Genomic DNA, 22836 nt, shown 5'->3' with positions numbered 1-22836 from the left:
CATGTTTCTCCCCATACGACGCGCACAGCAAGTTTCAGCACTCTAGGAGCTTCCTAACAGAAGTTACCGCCGCTTTCTATTCTGCTAACCGCTGGACTTTAAAAACATTTTTTCATTCTCGATTTATAAGTAAAACATTTCTACCTTATACACTCTACTTAGAAAATACTTTTATCTCGCCACCTTATACCTGATGGGAGATACACGGAACCCCACCCTGGGTTCTGGGGTTATGGGCATATACCGGGGAACCTTTGAATGTGATTTATTCCCCTGCCCTGTCTTACTATTCTGGTCTGTGCTGAAGCAGGGAAATCCTCGCTCGTTGATACGCCTGGAATAGTAAGACACACACACACATTTTTATTGCAATATGGTTTACATGCCATAACTGGGCTGCAGAGCTGACGCTTCACAAATTCCCAATATGGCTCAGGGGCACCCAACAGGGCATAATACCTTTATTATTGGCCTGGGTACCCCCTCACCATCACACACACAAATTCTATGGGATTCAAATCTGGTGATCTGGAATGGGAGGGTGAAAAAAAGGCGAATTATTTTAAGAGATAACAACAGTGTAAAACAATGAGAAACAGTTACCGTACAGTACACTGGAAAACTTACTCCAGTGGCGTCTTAACCCAGTTGATACCGTCCGCAAGAATATAGGCAGTAGAGACGGTGGGCCTCATGCAGTAAAGGTTCATAAAAAATATCGCCAGCCCATTTAAATCGCCGTTTTTTGGAGCGTTGCTATCACGGTATTCAGAAAGCCTCGATTAACAGTTCATAAAATCGGCGATAAACCTGTGGCAAAGTTATCGCCTCTCTCATAAGTGGAAAATGGCTCATAACTGGCGTTTCGTTGATCAAATCGTTTTGAACTTATTTTTCCATTCGGCGATATTGTCGCGAGACATGCAATATCCCATGTGCCTATTTAAATGGGGTCTTTCTTTAAATCTGTCTCTGTGCTGTTGGGCGTGAGTGAGAGACAGACAGTGCTCGTTGTTTTTGAGGAGTTGGTATTGCTAGAGAGTTGTTGTGAAATTTGAAAGGATTGTCTTCTGTTGTTTTGTTTGCTTTACTATTGTCTGTTATTGTGAGTGTGAAAGTGTTTTGTTAGTGCGTCATTTATTAGATTTATCTGTTATTTGTGAGGGGTTGAGGAACGGGTTGGTATGGACGAGAGTAGTGGAAGTGGCCGTGTGAGTGAGCGTGTGAGTGGCCATGGGAGTGAGCGTAGGAGTGAGCGTGTGAGTGGTCATCAGCGGGTGCATGGGAGTGAGCGTGTGAGTGGCTGTGAGCATGGGAGTGAGCATGGGAGTGGCCATGAGGATGGGATTGAGCGTGGGAGTGAGCGTGAGCATGTGAGTGAGCGTGGGAGTGGTGGGCTATCTGGTGGTGGGGGGGAGAGTAAGAGTCTCCTGCAGTCTCTACCATTGGAAGCATGGGAAGCCAGTCAGCAGCAGAGCAGCTCAGTGGTTCAAGGACCTGGGAACCTGGCAGTCATTGAGTCGACCATGAACTCCTCTGTATACCAAAGTATTCTAGAGTGAAATGTGAGGCCATCTGACCAAGCGCTAAAGCTTGGCCAAAATTGGGTCATGCAACAGGACAATGATCCCAAGCACACCAGCAAATCTACAACAGAATGGCTGAAAAAGAAAGAATCAAGGTGTTGCAATGGCCCAGTCAAAGTCCAGACCTCAACCTGATTGAAATTCTGTGGCGGGACCTTAAGAGAGCTGGGCATAAACAAATGCCCACAAACCTCAATGAACTGAAGCAACGTTGTAAAGAAGAGTGGGCCAAAATTCCACCACAACGATGTGAGAGACTGATAAAGTCATACAGAAAACGATTGCTTTAAGTTATTGCTGCTAAAGGTGGTTCTACAAGCTATTGAATCATAAGGTATACTTAGTTTTTCACACATGGGTTCTCCATTTTGGCTTTCGTTTTGTTAAATAAATCATGACACGGTGTAATATGCCATGTGTTGTTGTTCTTCTGAGGTTGTATTTACGTAATTATAAGACCTGCTAAGGAACAGATGATTGTTATTATGTCCTGATATGTAAAACCATAGAATTTAAAGAGGGTGTACTTTCTTTTTCACACAACTGTACCTCTGCGAGGACCATACTTCAACATGATTGGGCAGTATTGTCTCTACATCACCATTTGAGAGGGCTGCACTATTTCTGATACTCTCCATGAGTTCCAGGAGGCACTGGGGCGGACGGAGACATATCCATTAAAGATACCTTTCAGTGCTATCTGTCCTTACTAGGCCATGTGAGTTGTAGCATTGCCCACTTTTAAAAGACATTTAGCAAAATACAACATTGGATTACATACAATCCTGCACTGTGAGGGTCTTTTTCTTTATTTTTCACATATGATTCTATACTCCCTGAAACACCATTCCAATTCTACAATGATCGAAGGAGGATTCTTTCGGGTTGAGCAGTGTATCATTTCTATTTCATTCATCCACCTATTACAAGATCACCCACAACTTTTAATTCACATATTGTTATATGTCACCCTCCTAGAGAGTGCCTTGTGTTTGTTTTCAGTCTGTACTATTATCTTATCTTCTCTTGCCAATTGGGTTTAGTCTTTTAAAGTTTTCTAATATTACTTGTATTTAATAGGGTCGCCTCCCTGTTTGCCAAACTCTCACTTGCCTCCATTCTACCTCCATGACCCCTTGCTATTTCCCCATCCTTATCTATACTATGTAGTTCATTATCTGTTTCTTGTCCCTCCCTTGTTTTCTTAAATAAAATTCATTTTGAAGTTTCAATTTTGTTTTATAGATCTGAAAGGTGTGGTATCAGCCAAAAATGACATCCGCGTGGAAATTGTTCATAAGGAGCCAGCAACCGGAAGAGAAACAGAGGAACATTCAACCATCAAACAACTTATGGTGAGACATGAGCTACTTTGTGGCATGGTCAGAGATGCACTGCAGCTGCTAAATATATCATAAGCCATGGGCACATACACAACCCATATGCACATTGTGAATCAGAATGTACTAGAAGCTAAAATAGCAGGTTAGCAAAAAATTATTTGACTACAAGGTCCATAATGCATTGCAAAGTTAAAATAAGGAGGTTATGTACAGTATCAATGTCATTTTGAAGAGAAGAAGGGGTATATGTATCATGGCAAAAGTGCAAATCAATTGGACTTTTTCTTTGATACAGCTGGAGCAATATTGTTCCCTAAAATCACCTGCACTTTTGTCTTGATAACTACTCCCCAAAGTGTTTTGACGCATTGTACATTGAAGCATAGAGGCTCAAGATGAAAATGGCACTATTTGCATCAATTTTGCTTCAAAATTACTTTTTATATATAGATCCAATAGGGGTTACTGAAAATAGCAGGAGTATACAGTCTAGGATGCACTGGAAATTACGTTTCCTATTCAATATGCAATGAGGCTATCTGTCCCTCCGTTTGGGAAAATGTAATCTCTAATTGAAAGCAATTGAGATTCAATCTTCCTGAGCAAAGGGAAGACTACGTCACAATGACTGAATCCCTGAGATTCTGAGGGGTTAAATAAACTGTTTTGGTTGAAGGTGACAAAAAATAACACCAGTTTTATTAGGCACAAATGTCATTGTTTTTAGTTGGATTTTTGCTTTGTTAAATTATTAGTTAGTATTGCACAAACCATTCACAATAGGACATACAATACATAATATCTTGGATTCCTGAAAGTGACAGTGCTATAGAAACCTGGGTGCACGATAACAACAAATTTAATTCTGTGCAGGGAAAGGCTATTCTTAATGGTACCAGATGCCAAAGAGACTTAAAAACTTCCCAGGGATTGAAAAATGCTACCAGGCTATTTTCACGTGAAATTGACAGACTGAAATAATCCACTTTTTCTAACAGGTTTTGTTGATTGAAGGATTTTAAACCTAGAAAATGATGATTCTTAACAAAGAGATATTTTAATTATAATTTTAGATTAAATAATTAGAACTGTACTAAATACTACCTCGTTGATATTAGTGCCTGTCCGTATTCTTAAAGCATTTTTGCCCTGTGTAAAGTTTACAAAAGGGTCAAAATTAAAGTATCTTCGTTTTTCATAGATACAAACATATCATATATATGTATATTTATATTTTATATATATATATACATATATATATATGTATATATATATACACACAAACTTAGTGTGAAGGTGAAGGGGTACCCAGGCCAGTAAATAAAGGTATTATGCCCAGCTGGGTGCCCCTGAGTCATATTGGGGAATTGTGATTGTCAGCTCTTCAACCCAGTAATGGCAGTAACACTGTGCTTTTAATAAAAATGTCTTTGTGTCTCCCATTGGTATAAGGTGGCGAGAATCATGTTAATGCTACTGTAAAATGTATTTCAATAGCATTGTTTTCCTGTAACCGCGCAAAGGAAAAAATGGTTTTAAAACCCAGCAGCCCGCAGCACAGCGCATAGCGTTTAGCTAACTTCTGCTAGGAAGGTCCTACTGCACCGAGATTTGCTGTAAGCGCTGTGAGAGTAAAAACATAAAAAAGGTTATAACGCAATTTTGATAAAGTTTCATAAAAATTGATGAATGAAAGTCGCCCTATATTAATGGTTCCAACATTATAGGTGTAAGGGGATTTTCATTCAGACGGCCGGAACAGAGGGAAACACTCAAGTTGTAATTGCAGTACTTTAGAAATGTTTGGCAGGAAATTCCTGAGAGGTGAGCAATGCATATGTAGCTAGGACATCTAAGCCACCCTGCTGGTTTGGTTCCCTGATGTCTGGAAAAGTCCGTATTGAAAGCATTAGCTGACTAAAAGTGTGAAGTGGGGAGAGGTAATTCATGTATCCCCCATCTTAGCAGATGTCCGGCCAGCTCAGACAAAATGTCGCCAGGTAAGGGAGATTGGTCTGCTATGCTAAGTGGCAAAGGTGCGAGGTTCGCGCATGCCCTTAGCAAATGAAGAAGCCCTCTGCCAGGTTTTGCCAAGCAGGGGCAGCCTGGGATAGGTAGGAATATTATTCCCACGAACAAGCTTGTCTGCAGAGGTTACAGATAGGGATTTTTACTGCATAAAAATCCCTGCAGCTGATCGGGAGTCAGATTCATCTAAGCTGGATTTTAAACTTTACAACATCGTAACCCAAGTCAATAGTTCGTAAGAACTAAGGAATCCAGAACCAATTCTACGGCGGTAGAACGAAGTAAGCAACTGTGGAGGAGAAACAGGGGTTGCGAGAGGCGTCCCTATCCAAAGACTGTTTTCGGCTTTGTTTGCGCACACCTCCCGCTCCTGGGAAATTGTGCCTAAAGACTCTGTTTCTAAAGATTTTGTTTTGGAAATAGAAGATTTTGTTTTGCCCCATCCCAGTAAATGTATTTCAAGTGGTTGTTTTTTTTTTTCAAATCGTGTTTGTGTTGATTCTGTAAATAAATTACAATTTATTTTATCTCTTGCTTTGCTCAATCAAAGAATCCGGGAATTTTGGTGATAAAAGCATTGGTCTCCCGTTACAGGCTTCTTTCTGGTAGCAGCGGCGGGATCTGAATGAGCCTATGGTATAGCATCCTGCGGGATCGTATAGCATAGCGGAAGACTCAAAATTTGCGCGCTCTCAAAGTAAGAGGTTGCATACACACAGTTTGCAATTGCATGAGAAAAACAGTCACCCTTTTGTTCCCATAACTTTTTGCACCCGTGCGAAACATGGACAGGCGAGCAGGACGATTGTGGACCTGGGATCATGCCCGGATTAATGTCCAGTGTGAGAGTTATAGACTACCGACGGCTGGTCGGTCAAAGGTGGAACTGAAGGAGGAGTTGGAAAGACATGAAGCAGGTATTGCTTATCCTGCAGTCCTGGAGCCCGTATAACTGCAGCTGCAGTGATTACACTTCAGCCCCGGGTACAAGAGTTGGATTCAGCCCCGGTGGGAGATGGACATAGGGAGGGAGAGGGTGCTCACCGGGCAGAGATGAAGCACGAGAGGAGATGCAATCTCTGCAACAAAGTGGGTCACATCAGACGAGACTGTCCAGACCATGCCAAGTCTGGTGTACCCCATCAGGGGCAACGTTCTCCAGCTTCGAGGCCGGTCGCCCGTGTGCGACTGGCACACATAGAGGAACTAAGTACAGCTGTGGACTCAACCCACAGTGGGACGTCCACAGAGAGATCTGCACTTGCTTCCCCAGGACCAGCAGCGGAGACAGAGGGACATCAGGTTGCACCAGTCGGGTTGCAGTCTAATGATGTCCGGCAGAAACATCTGCGGAGGGTGACCATCGGAGATCGCCAAGCGGAAGGCTTTCTCGACTCCGGTGCCACCTCTACCCTGGTCTGACCTGATATGGTCTGACCAGAGGATTTGCTCACAGGGACGCAAGTGACCATGCCGATAGAGGACCGTGGTCACTCCATGTTGCCCGGGTCTTTCTGGATTGGAGTGCCGGACGTGGCATGAGGGAGGTGGGGTTATTGCCTGGGTTAAATGCTGAAGTTTTGCTCAGTAATGACCTGGGGCATGTAACCTGCTCAGTAATGACCTGGGCTATGTGACCTGGAGCAGAGCTGGCTCCTGTTGCAGCGATTACTAGGAGCCAGTCAGCAAGGATCGCAGCAGATTGATGCCCTGTCCCCCTGCATTTGGGACCAACAGTTCCAGCGGGCTCTGCAGAGACCAGACAGGTAAGCCAGACTGAGTTGCGACCAGAGACTGACTTACTTTCCCTTTTAACTGTTCCTGTTCCCCCTGATTTAGAGACTAAGGGTGGGTGGCCAGTGTTAGGGACAGAGTTTAGGGATGCGGTGAAAGCTGACCCTAGCTTAGAAGGTATGAGACTTCAGGAGTCCGAGTCTCGGGCAAGTGAGGGGTCAGACCACTTTCTGTGGCACCACGGGCTTCTGTATAGGGAGCAAGGTTCTACCGGGTTAGATAGGGTCTGGACTGGTAAAAGACAGCTAGTGATACCCAGGGAGTATAGGAAGCAATTATTGCAGGTAGCCCACTCCATTCCACTGGCGGGGCATCAGGGGGTCACTCGCACGAGAGCCCGGCTGTTGCAGCATTACTACTGGCTGGGGGCATCCGGAGCAGTGGCAGATTTCTGCCGCTCCTGTGATGCCTATCAGCGAGTAGGTAAGGTGGATGATCGTGTGAAGGCACCCCTGAACCCACTACCGGTAATCAGAGACCCATTCCAGAGGGTAGCTATGGATTTAGTTGGACCCCTCATGGTTTCAGCTGTTAGGGGAGGCATAACATCCTCACGGTGGTGGACTTTGCCACCCGTTACCCTGAGGCTGTAGCGCTTGCAACTATAGATGCTAAGGCAGTAGCAAAGGCATTGTTAGGGATTTTTACTAGGGTAAGTTTCCCTAGTGAGATCCTAACCGATCAAGGATCACAATTCATGAGTCAATTGTTACAGTGTCTCTGGGATGTATGCTGGGTGAAGCACCAGTGCACGACCTCTTATCACCCCCAAACGAACGGACTATGTGAGAGGTTCAATGGTACCCTGAAGCAGATGCTTCATGCGTTTATAGAGGCGGAGGGGAAAGACTGGGAGATTCACCTGCAGCACTTGCTGTTTGCATACCGAGAGGTACCGCCAGAATCTACAGGCTTTTCTCCCTTCCAGCTGCTATATGGTCGCAGGGTGCGGGGACCTCTCAACCTATTCCGTGAGGGGTGGGAAGGGGAAACTACCAATACTGATGCTTCTGTGCTTCAGTACGGGGTAAATCTCAGAGATCGGTTAGAGATGCTCATGGGGATGTCACACGACAACCTTAGGGATGCTGAGACCAAGCAGAAAACTTGGTATGATCAGAATGCCCGCAGTAGATCATTCATCCCAGGACAGCAAGTACTTGTTCTAAAGTCCACTCGGGAGAACAAATTAATGGCTGTCTGGTCTGGACTGTACACGGTTCTCAGAAAGATGAATGAGTGCAACTATGTTGTACAGTTAGACAGAGACAGGTAGAACTAAGACCTATCACATTAACATGCTCAAAGAGTATTTTGCACCGAGTGAGGCATCAGTGTTGGCTATCTGTAGCCCACCGATGGGAAGCTAGGCAGGGGGGCACAGTGGAGCAGGTAGAGATAGGGACCCAGTTGAGTACCCAGCAAAGAGCAGAGGCTAGGCAGATATTAAAGCAGTATAGGGTTCTGTTCTCGGACAAGCCGGGCAGAACACATATTACAGATCACCCGGTGCTCACAGGTGATCTGTGTCCTCTGCATAAGCATGCCTATCAAGTATCTGCAGAGGTAAAGGGCAGTATAGAGAGGAAGGTAGAAGACATGCTGGCCCTAGAGGTAATTGTACCGTCCCAGAGCCCTTGGGCTTGCCTGGCAGTCCTCGTCATTGTCCCGGCAGATCAATGCAGGGATGGTCTCAGCTACTTATCCCATGCCCCTCATGCATGAGTTACTGGATGAACTCGTGCAGGGCAAAGTATCTGACCACTATGGATTTGAGTAAAGGGTACTGGCAAATCCCACTGACTCAAGAGGCTAGGGAGAAGTCAGTTTTCATCATTCCGAGTGACCTCTATGAATTCCTAGTGATGCAATTCGGGATGAAGAATGCCCCGACTACCTTCCAACGCCTGGTCAATCGGTTGTTAGAAGGGATGCAGAGTTACGCATGGGCATACCTGGATGATATTGCTGTCTTTAGTAACTCCTGGGATTCTGATTTAGTATATGTAGCAGCGGTGCTAGCAGGAATCAGGGAAGCAGGGCTTACTTTAAAACCCACCAAGTGCTTAGTAGGGATGGCTGAAGTGTTGTACCTAGGGCACCGGCTGGGGGGAGGGCATCTGAAGCCTGAGCCAGCTAAGGCGATTGTACAGTGGCCCGTCCCCAAGACAAAGAAGCAGGTTATGGCTTTCCTAGGCACCGCTGGCTATTATAGGAAGTTTGTGCCACAGTACAGTGCTATGGCTAAACCAGTGACTGACTTGACACAGAAGCGACTCCCAGTCCTGGTTGTCTGGTCTCCAGCCTTTGAAAAAGCATTTCATGCTCTGAAGACTGCCCTGGCCAGTGTCCCTATTTTAGCTTCACCAGACTATGCTAAAAAGTTCTTGGTGCAGACCGATGCTTCAGACTATGGGATCGGTGCTGTACTCAGCCAAGTGGGGGAGGAGGGATGAGAGAATCCTGTGGTATACCTGAACTGCAAACTGCTTCCCAGGGAAGTAGCTTATGCCACCATTGAAAAAGAGTGTTTGGCGATCGTATGGGCACTCCGCAAGCTGCAGCCCTACCTATGCGGTTGCCCCTTTATGGTCATCAAAGATCACAATCCCCTAAGTTGGTTACAATGGGTGTCTGGTGAAAATGCCCAGCTGCTGAGCTGGAGTCTTGCCCTGCAAGAGTTCGATTTCACTATCCAGTGTAAGAAAGGCAGCGAGCACGGAAATGCAGATGGACTATCCCACAAGGACAGTCCTGTAGACCCAGTAACCTCAAAAGCTGTGTGGTCAGTCAAACCGCCAGTTGGGGCGATTCAGACAGCCCATACACTGAGGTGGGGAGTTGTGACGGTGAGGGGGTACCCAGACTAGTAAATAAGGGTATTATGCCCGGCTGGGTGCCCCTGACTCATATGGTAACTGTGAAGTGTCAGCTCTGCAGCCCACTGCGGGTTGAGAGCCTGTAAATACATTAGAATTCTCTATGTGTCCGGCTAGTGATAAGCGGACCACACGCGTTAAAATAACCTACATGGAATGACAGAATGAACCTCAAAATATGAGAATGTCAGTGAAGCAGGTGTAGGTAAGCGTTGAAACTCACAGAGAAAAGAATTCCCACTCGATCCTGTGTAATAAGGCGTGTGTGAGAAGGGAAGGCCACCATACGATAGAACTGCCTCCAGGGCAGAGTCAGACTGTAAGGGCCAGTTTTCTGTTAGTGCAAAATGGTGAAAAAAGTGTTAGAAGAAAAAGGTAATGTACAGCTAGTTATCCAGGATGTTTGTGGGGAGCGCAGATATATATATGGAAAGAAAAACACAAGCAAAATAGTGCAAATATGCCTTTCAAAAAGACTGGATATTCAGTGAGTTCTTCGTAGAATACAGAGAAATTTGTACTTACAAATTTCCCAAAGTACACATGTACATAAAGATATCTTTTATCCCGAAACAGCAGCTATCACAGAGATGTCTGTATATATATATATATATATATATATATTTATATATATATATATATATATATATATATATATATATATATACTGGAACCTTATCGGAATAGAACAGAAATACAGGACATAGCGCAGACTGTTCAAATTTTATCTTATTAAAATACAAAGTATAAAAATGCACTCGCATTTTACAAAATATAATCACGCATTTACTGTAGGATATAATATCCGCACCAACAGAACTCTGCTCCACAATCTGTATGGCGTGTGATGCCTGCTCTCACGTGTCTCTCAGGCTGACTGGAGATCGAGCTGCAAGCAGACAAATGTCCTTGGATACGCCCACCTCTGACATCTCTCTGATCGTCACGTCTCCCGGATGTGGGATGGCTGACGATTCTCTCAAGCGGCGGACAGCACTGTATGCCGTATCTACCTTCACATGAACACTCTACGCGTTTCACCTTCTACAAGTTTCATCAAGAGTCTCCGCGTAGAGTATTCATGTGAAGGTAGATACGGCATACAGTGCTGTCTGCCGCTTGAGAGAATCATCTGCTGTCCAACATCCGGGGATTCCAACCCGGAAGTACAGTGATGCGAGACGCTGGCAAAGCTGAACCACAGAGGAAAGAAAGCACTCAAGGTTCCAGGTGTCGGTGTCGATCATTGGATCAAACGGATTGAATTGTTTTAGCACCATGTCTCATCCAACTATGTGTGTTCCTGACCATCCTTTCCTGGAGTTATCGTTGAAAACTACCCTCTAAAAGATACCTTCACGTGTATTTAAAGTTTTTTTAATCTGTGGGTACCATTCTCATGGGGATTGGGAAGAATTAACTTAACAATACTTGAAACATATTGCACCATCGGATATATGTTTTCTTTTTACATGTCTGCGCTCCCCATCAATTTGGAGATCTGAGAGAACTACTGCATGGATTGAGAAAGCAATCCACATTTAGGTTTAAGCTGCATACCTAATTTGTTTGTATATTCACTATATTACCTTATCACTTGATTTCACGTGCACTATTATGTCATGCACCTGTTAGTGATTTAGTTATCACATATATATATCTTCATTTGTATATATATGCACTTTGTTCACATTTTCTTATTTGAGAGAATTTGTATTAATTAGATTCGAGAGCGCCACTTGGATAACACTGTTTGTTTGCACTCATGGTCCAGACTAACAAGTTTAGAACATTAGTGTAGAGCAGGGAGCTCGCAGAAAGTTGTCTACTAATATTCTCATGTTAAAGATGGTGCAGCCCCAAGATAACCAACTGTCTTTGCTATTCTGCAGATTGACAGGGGGGAGTTTCAGCAAGATTGTGTACTTAAACAGTTGGAGGTCCTGAAAGAAGAGGAAAAGGAGTTTCAGAACTTAAAGGTGAGTCTCAAAGTATGGGTTGCTGAGGCCATGAATACCATTTGTCTTGACCTTTGGTGATGGAGGAAAATTTGAGCTAAACAAAGAACCAATCTCTGTTAAGAATGGTGGCCTTTCACTTCCAGGAGCCTCTAGCCAGTGCGGTAGTCATGAAAAAAAGAAACCCATAGGGTATATTTTACCACACTTCCTGAAGATTACATTTGTTTTAAAGGGCCCTCCTAAATAAAACATGCCAAATAAATGTAGAGCTTCCACCGGGGTCCCCATGTCAGCAGCATTTCAAGGACCCTCCCATACCTCCTCACTCCACCCCCCCCTCTATTTTTCTCCCCTTTCTCATACTCCCCCCAAACTTCCCTCACTCCTTTCTTACATGTCCTCCCTCTGTCTCCACAATTAATTCCCCAACGCAATGTATCACCACTCCACAATAAATCCCCCCTCTCAGACACTCATACCCTTCTCCACAATCAATCCCCCTCCCCTCTGAGAATGTTAACTTGGGCCTAGGGAGAAGTGATGAAGAAGAAGACTGCCTGCAGTCATCTGTGCAGTCGGAGCTTGCCAGTACCGGTCATGCCCCCCACAATGCTCAGTGTCAGACGTGGAAATTGGGTTTAACTGTCAGCACTGGCCGGGGCCCTACTCACTCTCCTAAGTGAAGTTATTTTAGAACCTTTACTGTAAAGCAGAAGATATACCCTAATGAAAATAACAGAGGGTATATGGTGTATGCCACTGTATACCCTCCACTACTGCCTATACCTCTAAAAGCCATGAATACACAGAGCATGACACCTTAAAAGAACATTGAACCTGATAACTATAGTCATAAGCAACAATACAGAATGCAAACCCACTGGAGATGGTACAGACAGGATACAGATGTTGCACCTGTAGAAGCAAGGGCACAAAGACCATCATACCAGCTAAGGGTACAGAGTCTGACGTTTATAGGTGTAAGAGAATAGAGTACAGAGTCAGCCATCTTCATGGAAAGATGCCAAGATAAAGAGCCCCTTACCACTGGGAATTGTAATACAGCTTTTTAGTAATAGAGATATTCAATTTTACCTATAAAAAGATACAGTCAGTCCCATATAAATATATGATCTGGTCAGACTATGATGCATTTAAGTACAGCAGTTTGAGAGGACCCATTGTTTGTTGTACATAGTACGAGCAAATAGGTGCATGCAGAAAAATTGCCCAGCAACTGCTCATGAAATTCCTTTATAATCACTGCATAGCTTTAGGAGATTAAAAACACTGAGAGACAACTAGCTCAGAAAAGGGCACAACCTCATCTGTGGGGATTTCAATGCCACAGCCCAGTGTATGTTACAAAAGTAACTTTATCTGCCGAGCCAGTTTCATGACACGTGTTACCATCCATGACTAGAGCATATCTGGCCCCCATGTGTCTTGAAACCAGTTGACATAAGGACAGAAACCTGTTATACAGTACAGCTGATGCCTCTGGCTGGCATCCCACATAATAACGTGCTCCAACTCCATTGCAGCATCTCTAGATCAGTGCTTAAATTGCATGGCCCTAAGATTTACTGGCCAATTAAGAGAAGACATTGATAAATCAGGCCAGGAGTCCCCTGGATAGCTTTTTCACTAATACAAGGGAATAGGTAGGACAGAGAGAGGGATAATGTATATATAGCCTGTTAAAGAAACTGACAGTTTTTCTGAGATACTTAGGGCATATGGAATCCACATGTGATGAGGATAAACTTGTATCATCACTGCCCATGCTGTTATTGTTCTGTAAATAGATAAAGGGCTTTATTGAGTGTCCTTTTCTTCTTTTCTCAGCATGGAACACTCTGTACTGCATGTCATTTAATGTCAGATGATACCATCTGCCAGCCTCTATGATAAAGGCCATCTACTAGTTATGAAAATGTTTCTTACTCCAATACATTCTTAGCTTTTTCTCCCACTAGTGAAATTGGAACTCTTTATCAGATGCTGTGCATTCTAATTGTCACTGCCATTTTCTTTCCTTTCTCTCATTCAACTCTGTCATTTTTAGAACACAGTCTCCAAGCCCTCACTGATGTCCTCAATTATGATGGTTTCTCTCGGCTGTTTCCTTGTCTCTTGCAACCCTGAAGCTACAAATGCATTGTCTACAGTATAGAATTTCACAGCCTGCCCCCCCACCCCTGTTTTCACATACAGACAATTTAAATCGGTTATATAGTTACTATACATAGTTATTAGCCTTTAAGTCGGATTTATTTACATACAGATTAAATAATGTTTAAAGGATAATTAATCTCTTCTACAAAAATGATTGGCATATTTAATCAAAGTGGTTTTTGGGGGTTCAATAGGAGCTTGTTAGGTGTCCAGTATGTTCCAGTATGGTTTCTATAGCAACTGCAAAAGACGCACGCGCTTGGGAGTTGGACCAACTTGTATATTTTCCACTTATTTGTTTTAAGAATGTATGAATTTAATGTTTAAATGTAGTTGGGTACTATTTTTCTATGGGACTGGGAAGATAAGTTTCAATGCTATTACACACCGATTCCAGTTATGTCCACACACATTTTATAGAGGTTTGCAAAGACTGTGTGTCTGTGCGTGCGTGCGTGTGTGTGTTTTGAATGTTTGTCCACGTCTTGTGTAACACCTGAAGTGCTTAGCTAAACAATGTGTATGTATTGATGTTGTGTGAATATTGTTATTCTTATATGTTTTCTTTGCATTTTTTTTTAAGGATCCAACAAATGGCTACTACAGCGTCAACACTTTCAAGGACCATCATTCAACCCCAACCATTTCTCTCTCCAGCTGCCAACCAGATCTTCGACCTGCCAACAAGCAGCGAGTCCCTACGGGCATGTCCTTTACCAACATTTACACCACACTCAGTGGTCAGAACCGCCTGTACGACTACAGCCAGCGCTTTGTCTTGGGCATGGGTAGCAGCTCCATTGAGCTGTGCGAGCGTGAGTTCCAGAGGGGCTCCATGAGTGACAGCAGCTCATTCCTGGACACTCAGTGCGACAGCAGTGTCAGCAGCAGTGGAAAGCAAGATGGCTATGTTCAATTTGATAAGTCTAGCAAGGCTTCAGCCTCCTCTTCCCATTACTCCCAGTCATCCTCTCAGAACTCTGACCCCAGCAGGCCACTTCAAAGGCGAATGCAGACACATGTGTGAAATGCCTTTCCTGGTGCTTTGTGTGAAGAACATTGGGTAGGCAAAGGGAGAGGGGGAGAAACACAAGATGTGGGTGACATTGGTAACAGTGAGAGAACAAGACTTTGGACATCTTGAAGCCTAGTGTAACTGAACGGGCCTCTCTTGAAGATATATTTATTTAGTTTTATATTTATATGAAAAGGAGAGGATCTTCCTATTGTCAAAAGCACTTTGTTAATGGAGTACAACCAGCCATGGATCTATCTTTTAGTTGGGTGGGAATAAAAACATTTTATAAACTATCCCTTTAAAATGTAAAATAATAAATATTAAGCTTCCAATTCTGACTGGAGCCGTGGCAGAACTTTCATTGTTTCACATAGGAATCTAGCCATTAGCAAGCACAATGACAGTGTATTAGAAACGTTATTTAACAGCCTCTTGAGGGCACTTACAGTATAGAGAAACTAAGGCTGGATACAATGCAGCTAGATAGTACAGACAATAGAACAGGAATTCTGGAGAAGGAACTCCATATACCTCACAACTTCAAGAAACATACACATGGGGGTTTCTTTTCATGAAAAATTACATGAGTTTTAAGAAAGTAAACCTAATGTAGCAGTAATTAGCCCTTAAAGGGCAAGTCATACAGTTTCTTAAACATTTGATTATCCAAAGTAGCTAATATCCGCACCTACTGTATATTTAGGAGAGTGATTCAAGTCTATGAAAGTCTGTAGTAGCAAATCATATCCTGAAGACAAAGGGATTCCAATGAACGAATAGAAAAAAAAAAAACTTAGGAGGTGGATAATTGTATTTGTTTTCTACTAACCTGGTCAACTGAAGGAACCCACCTGTATAACTCCCCAATCGGCAAGATGTTAATTGCCTCTCCAGCAGCAAAACGGTGAAGTGGCAAGTGTGTTTGCTATAGAGAATAAAACATGTGGACTCATTTTCCATGTCTAGAAGGAGTGAACATTCCCACATTTGTGTTACTGTCCCATTTAAAAGGAATAAAAGCAAGCAGACCTATAGTTTTAAGGACTCCTGAGACTGTTCCCAAGGTTCATCTCTCCATGTGTGGGAAAAATCTCAATGCCTTTGTCTCTTATCCATTGTATATTCTTGCCTCTCTGAGCGCCTTGTTTAGCCCCCTCGTTATGTAGTTTGAGATCACAATCATACATTCACACACACCTAAATACATATATTTATGTAGAATTATTTTTTACTTCTCATTGTGTTCTGTCTTGACTATTCCCAATGACTGTGAAAATGATGCCTGTTATCAATGTTTCTACAGTTTTCATGACAAGCTTCCATAAGAAACAGATAGACTGTACTAAGAAGACATTGATAAAATGGCTGCACTTTCAGCACAACCTAAGTGAAGCCTCATCTTTGTTACTGTAACTCAGTTTGCCATCCGTGATATTCCTATTTTTCTATATCACTGAATAAGAACAAGAAGGCCTATCTCTCCTACCTGAGACCAAGTGGAAGGCACGTGTGGAAAGTAGTGATGGTGTGGCACTGGTCATGAGGGGTGGAAAGGGGTTTTGGGAAGGGACTGACCAAGAGGGGTTGTAAGAAGTGTTGGGGAGGGATTGGCTAAGAGGTGTGAAATCTAAAAAGACAAGGACATTGAAGGTAGAGCTGTTCCTTTTAAACAGTACGGCCTGACAATCAGAGGGTGGAAGCAACAGCTGTGGAACAGTTTGTTTCTGTGTGACAATCCCTAAAATAGCACAACTGAAGGTTTTAAATACAAAAGCTGTTATGTAAACTACTTTACATTCACCTCGTTCGCCTTTTACTTAATTTAAAAACCTACTTCAGGGAGGGGAGGGAGCAAGGAATAGGGAATTTGCATATTACTCTTCATTGAGCTTTGAACTAAATACACACTGCAGGAGTTTGGTTATACTCATACAATGCCACCAATACGTGATGAATATGCTAGTAACTCATTGTTGAAAATGCACGACCGGCAACTCCAGGACTGTAAATCTCTTTTGCTTTCTCTTGGTCACCGTGGGACATCTATCTAGGCAAGGATTATAATATAAGCTGCTTGAACACAAACTGGGTCGTACAGAAAAAGCACAACCTGGATTGTTTTTCCATTCAATAATGTAGCTCTAGCATCTCTAATCACTTCATCTTCTACACCAATCTTCCCAGTTTCAAAACCAAGTCTAGCTGTACATCTAAAGGTGATCAAGAAGAAACCTTTCACATTTGTGAAGAATTTGAGTTCATGTCAGTCTTACAAATGAAATTCCAAATCAAAGATGCCTAAATCTATCATTTTACTTTAGATATATTTATTTTGTATAGCACCTTAGATGTATAGGAGGTGAATACATACGGTAGTGTACCATGTTATGGTTACATATTAAAAGTGTGTAATCAGAATACAGATTCCTGTGAGCTTGCATAATATACAGTACATGTTAATTTCAAACATTATTCTATAGGAATGTTTGACAGTGTGTGTGTGTTCCTACAGTATATGCAAAAGAAACAGTGCAATGCAGATTTCCATACCATCCTCATAAAAGCATTCTCCTCGTTATCCTAAACAAATTCTTATTTATTAAATTCTATTTAACATTTTACGTTGAAAGAGAGGGTGGGGTGGGGAGGGGGGGTAGAATGCCACTGTTCTTTAACAGGAACTACTGTAACTAAGGTTAAAAATATATTTCACGGTCCATTTAATTAGGACTTTTGCTTATATGGATAGAAGATCAATTTTATGAAGAAAAACTAAATGGAAATGTATTATGGATTAAAAGATATAGCGGTACACCTTGAAATAGTTTGTTGCCCTTTGTCCATCTATTATACCGTATGAAGATATTAATACTAAAAGGCTCCTGCACTAATTATGCAGGAATACATTATCATCAGCATAAATCAGGATTTTTCAAGTTACCAATCAGAATGCTTACTTTTATTTTACTCAGGGGCTTCTTTCAGCACAAGAGGTGGTGCGAGTTTGGAAACTGAACACTCTTATTGGCTCAGATAGTTGGGTACCATAAGTCTGTCTATAGATTGCTCCATTTGTCCATGATTAATGTGGAAGTTGAACTTTCATTTGAAATAACAAGTACATAGGGTCTTCCTTTTTAGGTGCAACCAACTACCAGCATTTTTCTGAACATTTTAATTAGGTTATTGGTATTCAACTACATCATACGAGTCTACAATGCTAATGTGGCTGCTACAGGCACACAAAATAACTATAAAAAATAAATAAGTATGGAGAAAATATGGCAGAAACCAGCACACACGTAATTATTGTTCATAAATAAACAAAATGTATTCAAATTATGAAAATTATATATGTGTTAATTGCTATGTGAACCATCATCAGGACAACTAAAAAGTCATACAAGAACTCATAATGTAACCTCCCATCAACATGATCATTAACACATGTATGAAGCAGTACTATTATTGATGTGGATCTGTATTGAGAATTACATTATAAAAGCAACCTTTGTGTGCAGCTTTTGTTATTCAGCTCCATTTTCTAAAAATGCAACAGGAAAGAAAAATACACATTACAGATGTACTGTACAATCACAAAAACGCTTTCAAATACATTTATCATGCTTTGAAGCCGGAAGATTTTTCTATTACAATTATTGCTGTTTGTGACAAATTAAAATGTTATGATCAAGTGTATTGAATTTGAACTCTACATATGTACAGTGTATTAAATACTATAATTTATAGAAGGTCCCTTATATTGAACAGTGTTCAATATGAGGAAATTTAGAGAGAACCCCTAGTGGTAAAATGGGGAGAATTAAGCTGTGCTCCACAAGATGGCTATTTCTTGGTATTAAAATGTTTGTCTTCCTCATTCAAATGCTTTAGGGCTTTATAAACCCACAGAGGTGATTACATGCACCAAATTCTCTATAGCAGCAATGCAGGAATCCCCAAGGTAAGGGAAGGATTTGCACTACAGAAAGTACAAATAGATATAATGACAAAGTGCTTGCACTTTATTAATGTAATTGTTTACTTACAGGCTCAGTTTACCCAGGGCACTATTCTAGCCTAACCTTGCATGTTCCAGTGTTCCAAAAGTCATACATGTCACGGGAGACCAGGTTTATTAACACCTTTTATCACGGGATCATATGATTGAGCAAAGCAAAGAGGTAAAATAAATTGTAATTTATTTCAGGAAAAGACATACACACAATGTAACACAATTTACACAGTTAACACACGTACTGGGAACGGGGCTAATGAATAAAATCTTCTTTTAAACAAAATTGTCAAAAATGACCTCTGTAGGAGCCCTTTCAAATGACCGGGAGGTACTCACGAAAGTCTTGAAACTGAATTTGGCATGCAATGCCAGCCGCGACCGCTACGTTCTCAAAAAGCAGGACTTTTCTGAGTCAAAATCTCTGAAGCCGGCTGACGTCTTTTCTTCACAGAGCGACCTTGAATTTGCCGCTGATGGTTTGGCTTTTGGAATCTGCTTTCCTGATTGGATACAAGGTTTCTTATGGATTTCAGTGTCCCATTCACAAACCTCTACAGCCTATCAGAGCGTGGGAGTTCTCCTGCCAACCACTCACCGATTTGCCGGTATCCTAAAGTCGGGCGTGCACCTTTTCTCATTCTTCTAAGGGGCATGCACCAACCTGGCACCTCTGCCTCTTAGCCCGCCTGCTGTCCTGGCTCCACAGAGTCTGGGTTTGGGTTAATGGTTGCCGGATAGCCCTTTGTTAGCCCAGGACAGAGGTACTCAAGTATAACTGCAGTACCCCGCCTGTTCTAACACCTTGGCATCCGTGAAGCTTTCAAGTCCGGACTCCGCACAGACCCTTAGGCACCAAGCTTGGTAGCAATCTGGTCCCTCGGAATCCCAGATTTGGAAATTCCACAGTTCATTGACAGGTTATCTTTAATAAAATATACTGTTCCCTGTATCTTGTGTGATAAAAATGTGTAAGTCCCGTTTTTGTGTCAGGGATGGAATAAGGGGATATACTTTCTACACTTACTAGCCTCATTCTTGCCAAACTCTAGAAATGACTTTAAACTTTTTACACACAAAAAACACTCACAGCTTTATCATATAGCTGGAGCATCCCCATAACCCCTATACTAGGTTCAGGGTACCTGCATATCCCCTGAGCCTCTATACTAGGTGCATGTACCTTGGCATCCCCTATTGTACTCGGGACCCTCTGTGTGTTGCAGGTATACATTAACCCCTTCATGCCCCATTTACCTTGTCTGGATCATGCTGTAGCAGGAATCCTGGCGGTGAGTCGCAAGAACGTTTTCAGGATAGGAGTTTGCACGAAACAATGTGCTTTGATATTTGCCTGCACTTCCAGAAATTTTGCTGCCTGCTCTCAGGAACACGTTACTATACTTTGGTGTCTCATAGTGTGTGGTCATCTGACTTTATGGGCCTCATGCAGTAAACGCTGGAAAAAATTATCTGCAGGGTTTTGAATTTCCCATGTTTTTGCCGAGTTGCTCTCACGGTATGCAGAAAGGCCCGAATACCTGTGAGAGCAACATTAGCAAACAAGGCGAGTTGCCGGCGCTGAGACGACCTGCCCTCCGAGAAGGGCTCACCCGGCAAGATCTACCTGCTGCAGAGAGATCCGCCTCTCTCAGCGATAATGTCGGCGGAAAAAAAATTATTTTAACATTTATATTTTATTACTAGTGTAGATGAGAAGGGAGTCTCTGGAGCAGAACTGTGTTGTTTTGAGGTCCGGGGCCCGCTGTTTCCAGAGATACAGGCCCCGTTATGGGGTGCTGGTATCCCTCTGCTTGGAGATGTCCCGATCACGTGACCGTGGGATGTAAACAAAGCAAAGGGATACCGGCACCACATAACGGGGTCTGTATGTCGGGAAGCAGGAGGTCCCCGGACCTAAAATCAACAAGGTTCTGCTCCGGAGACCCCCTGCACATCAACACTATAAATAAAACACATATCAATAAACAATAATTCATTACCGTAGCAGCTAGCCGCTGTGGTAATGAAGCTGCATGAATGTAATTTTTATTAATAGTGTGCGGGTGCAGGGGGTCTCCTGAGCTGAACCTGGTTTGATTTCTGGCTCAGGGATCCCCTGCTTCCCGAGTTACAGACCAAGATATGGGGTGCCAGTATCCCATTGTTTACATGTTACACATCCCGTGGACGCAATAAAAATGGTGGCGACACCAAGGTTGAAACCAATGCGGTTCAGCTCAGGAGACCCCCTGCTCATGTACAATAGTATCAAAACACACATGACAATAAAAAATAATTAATTACCGTAGTGGCTAGCAGCTATGGTAATGAAGCTGCATTAATTTCATTTTTATCAATAGTGTGCGGGAGCAGGGGGTCTCCAGAGATGAACCGCATTGATTTCAGCCTCGGGGACCCCTGCTTCCTGAGTTACAAGCACAAGTATGGGGTACCGGTATCTCCAGTACAAAGAAGAAGAAGCAGGCACACGGTCTTACTCAAAAGGAGTAAGACCGTGTGCCTGCTTCTTCTTATTTGTACTGGAACATTTGGGACTACAGGAGCTCCCCAGGACGAGCGCACCGGCAGCTACGTACCCCACCTCTATTACCATTGATATTGAGTGCGTGTCTCATCCTCTGTCTATGTACCGGTATCTCCTTCATTATTTAAATGTCACATGACATGGACGCTTTAAAAATAGCGGCGACACTGGCATCCGATCCCCTATACCGGGGCCTGTAACTCGGGAAACAGGGGGTCCCTGAGCTACAAATCAAAGCGGTTCAGCTCAGGTTACTCCCTGCTCCTACACACTATTAAAAAATTTACATTAAAGCAGCTTCATTACCTTAGCGGCTATCTGCTAAGGCCATGAAGGGGTTAAGGCACAATAAAATGTTTTTTGGGGACAATTGCCACCAATAAACATTGCAATATACAACACACCAACCCCCTGTGCCCCCAACAACTCCTATACCCCCCTAACATACATCAAATATCTTAATTTTTTTTTATGCACAGGAATTATACTATAGGCGGGCGGTGGCCATTGGGTGGTCCCTGCAGGTGTCCGGGGCCCCACAGGGGACCCCGGGTGGTCCCACAAGTGCCCGGGGGTCCCCGCTTGCCTGCGGTACCAATACTGTGCCCCAAAAAATATATAAAAAATACATAAATACTTTAAAATAAATATACCCTCCCCCTCCCCCCTAACACATACAGTACAATAATGAGCAAAATTACTATTATCCACATATGGATAATAGTGCATTTTCCCATTTAAAATACAATAAGCAGCATAAATAAAGTAAATTAAACTCCTCCCAGAATGCCACGATGAAGGCCGTCCTCATGCCGTCCATGTCCTCTGATACTACAAACAATACAGAAGAATAAAAAGCGACTATCTAATGTCCTCTAACCCCTTAATCACCTTAGTGGTTAGTAACCGCTATAGTAATTAAGGAGTTAACACACCCACTACCCACCTGGGAGGCCTAAACACCCTCCCCCACTACCCACCCAGGAGGCCTAAACACCCATCCTTGGGGCTAATACCCCCTTCACCCACCCCCATTACCCACAATAAAAACAATACACAGAACGCCCCACTACCCACCTCCTAGGCCCCATAATAAACATTACCATATTTAATAAACATTAATACATAACCCACCCACCCCTGTGCCCCCAATAAAAACATGATTTATTATTTTACATACAGGATTAATATCCCCGGCTGGCAGGGTCCCCGGTGGTCCCGACGGGTGTCCGAAGGGCTCATAGTGCACCCCGGGGGTACCCATAGGTGTCTGGGGGACTCCGGTGGTCCCCGCTTGGCTCCGTGGGCCTCCAGGTGGTCCCTGCATGCCCCAATGGGGTCAACGGGTGGTCCCGCAGGTGTCTGGAGGTTCTCGGGTGGTTTCCACAGGGTCTGGGGCCAACGAGTGGTCCCTGGGGGCCGTGGGGCCCCCACAGCTGTGGCGCCCCAAGTTCTTCCCCGCAGGTGTCCCCCGTGGGTCCGCAGG

At 43.2% G+C, this 22836-nt stretch overlaps 1 protein-coding gene across 3 annotated transcripts in view; it reads left to right on the top strand.

Moving 5' to 3' along the window:
* Nucleotides 1–17387, top strand: part of KIRREL3 (kirre like nephrin family adhesion molecule 3) — a 945792-nt gene extending 928405 nt beyond the window's left edge. For 2 of the 3 annotated variants that reach the window (XM_075604274.1, XM_075604275.1), the window contains 3 exons: nucleotides 2832–2941; nucleotides 11523–11609; nucleotides 14353–17387. In XM_075604274.1, coding sequence (XP_075460389.1) covers nucleotides 2832–2941; nucleotides 11523–11609; nucleotides 14353–14796 — 641 coding nt within the window. In that variant the 3' untranslated portion in view covers nucleotides 14797–17387. The remainder of the gene's footprint in view (nucleotides 1–2831; nucleotides 2942–11522; nucleotides 11610–14352) is intronic. The other variant, XM_075604273.1, reaches the window with a different exon arrangement.
* The last annotated feature ends 5449 nt before the right edge of the window (nucleotides 17388–22836 follow it).

Source organism: Ascaphus truei, chromosome 6 (assembly GCF_040206685.1).
Source record: "Ascaphus truei isolate aAscTru1 chromosome 6, aAscTru1.hap1, whole genome shotgun sequence".
NCBI lineage: Eukaryota > Metazoa > Chordata > Amphibia > Anura > Ascaphidae > Ascaphus > Ascaphus truei.
This window is presented reverse-complemented; position numbering and strand designations above follow the sequence as displayed.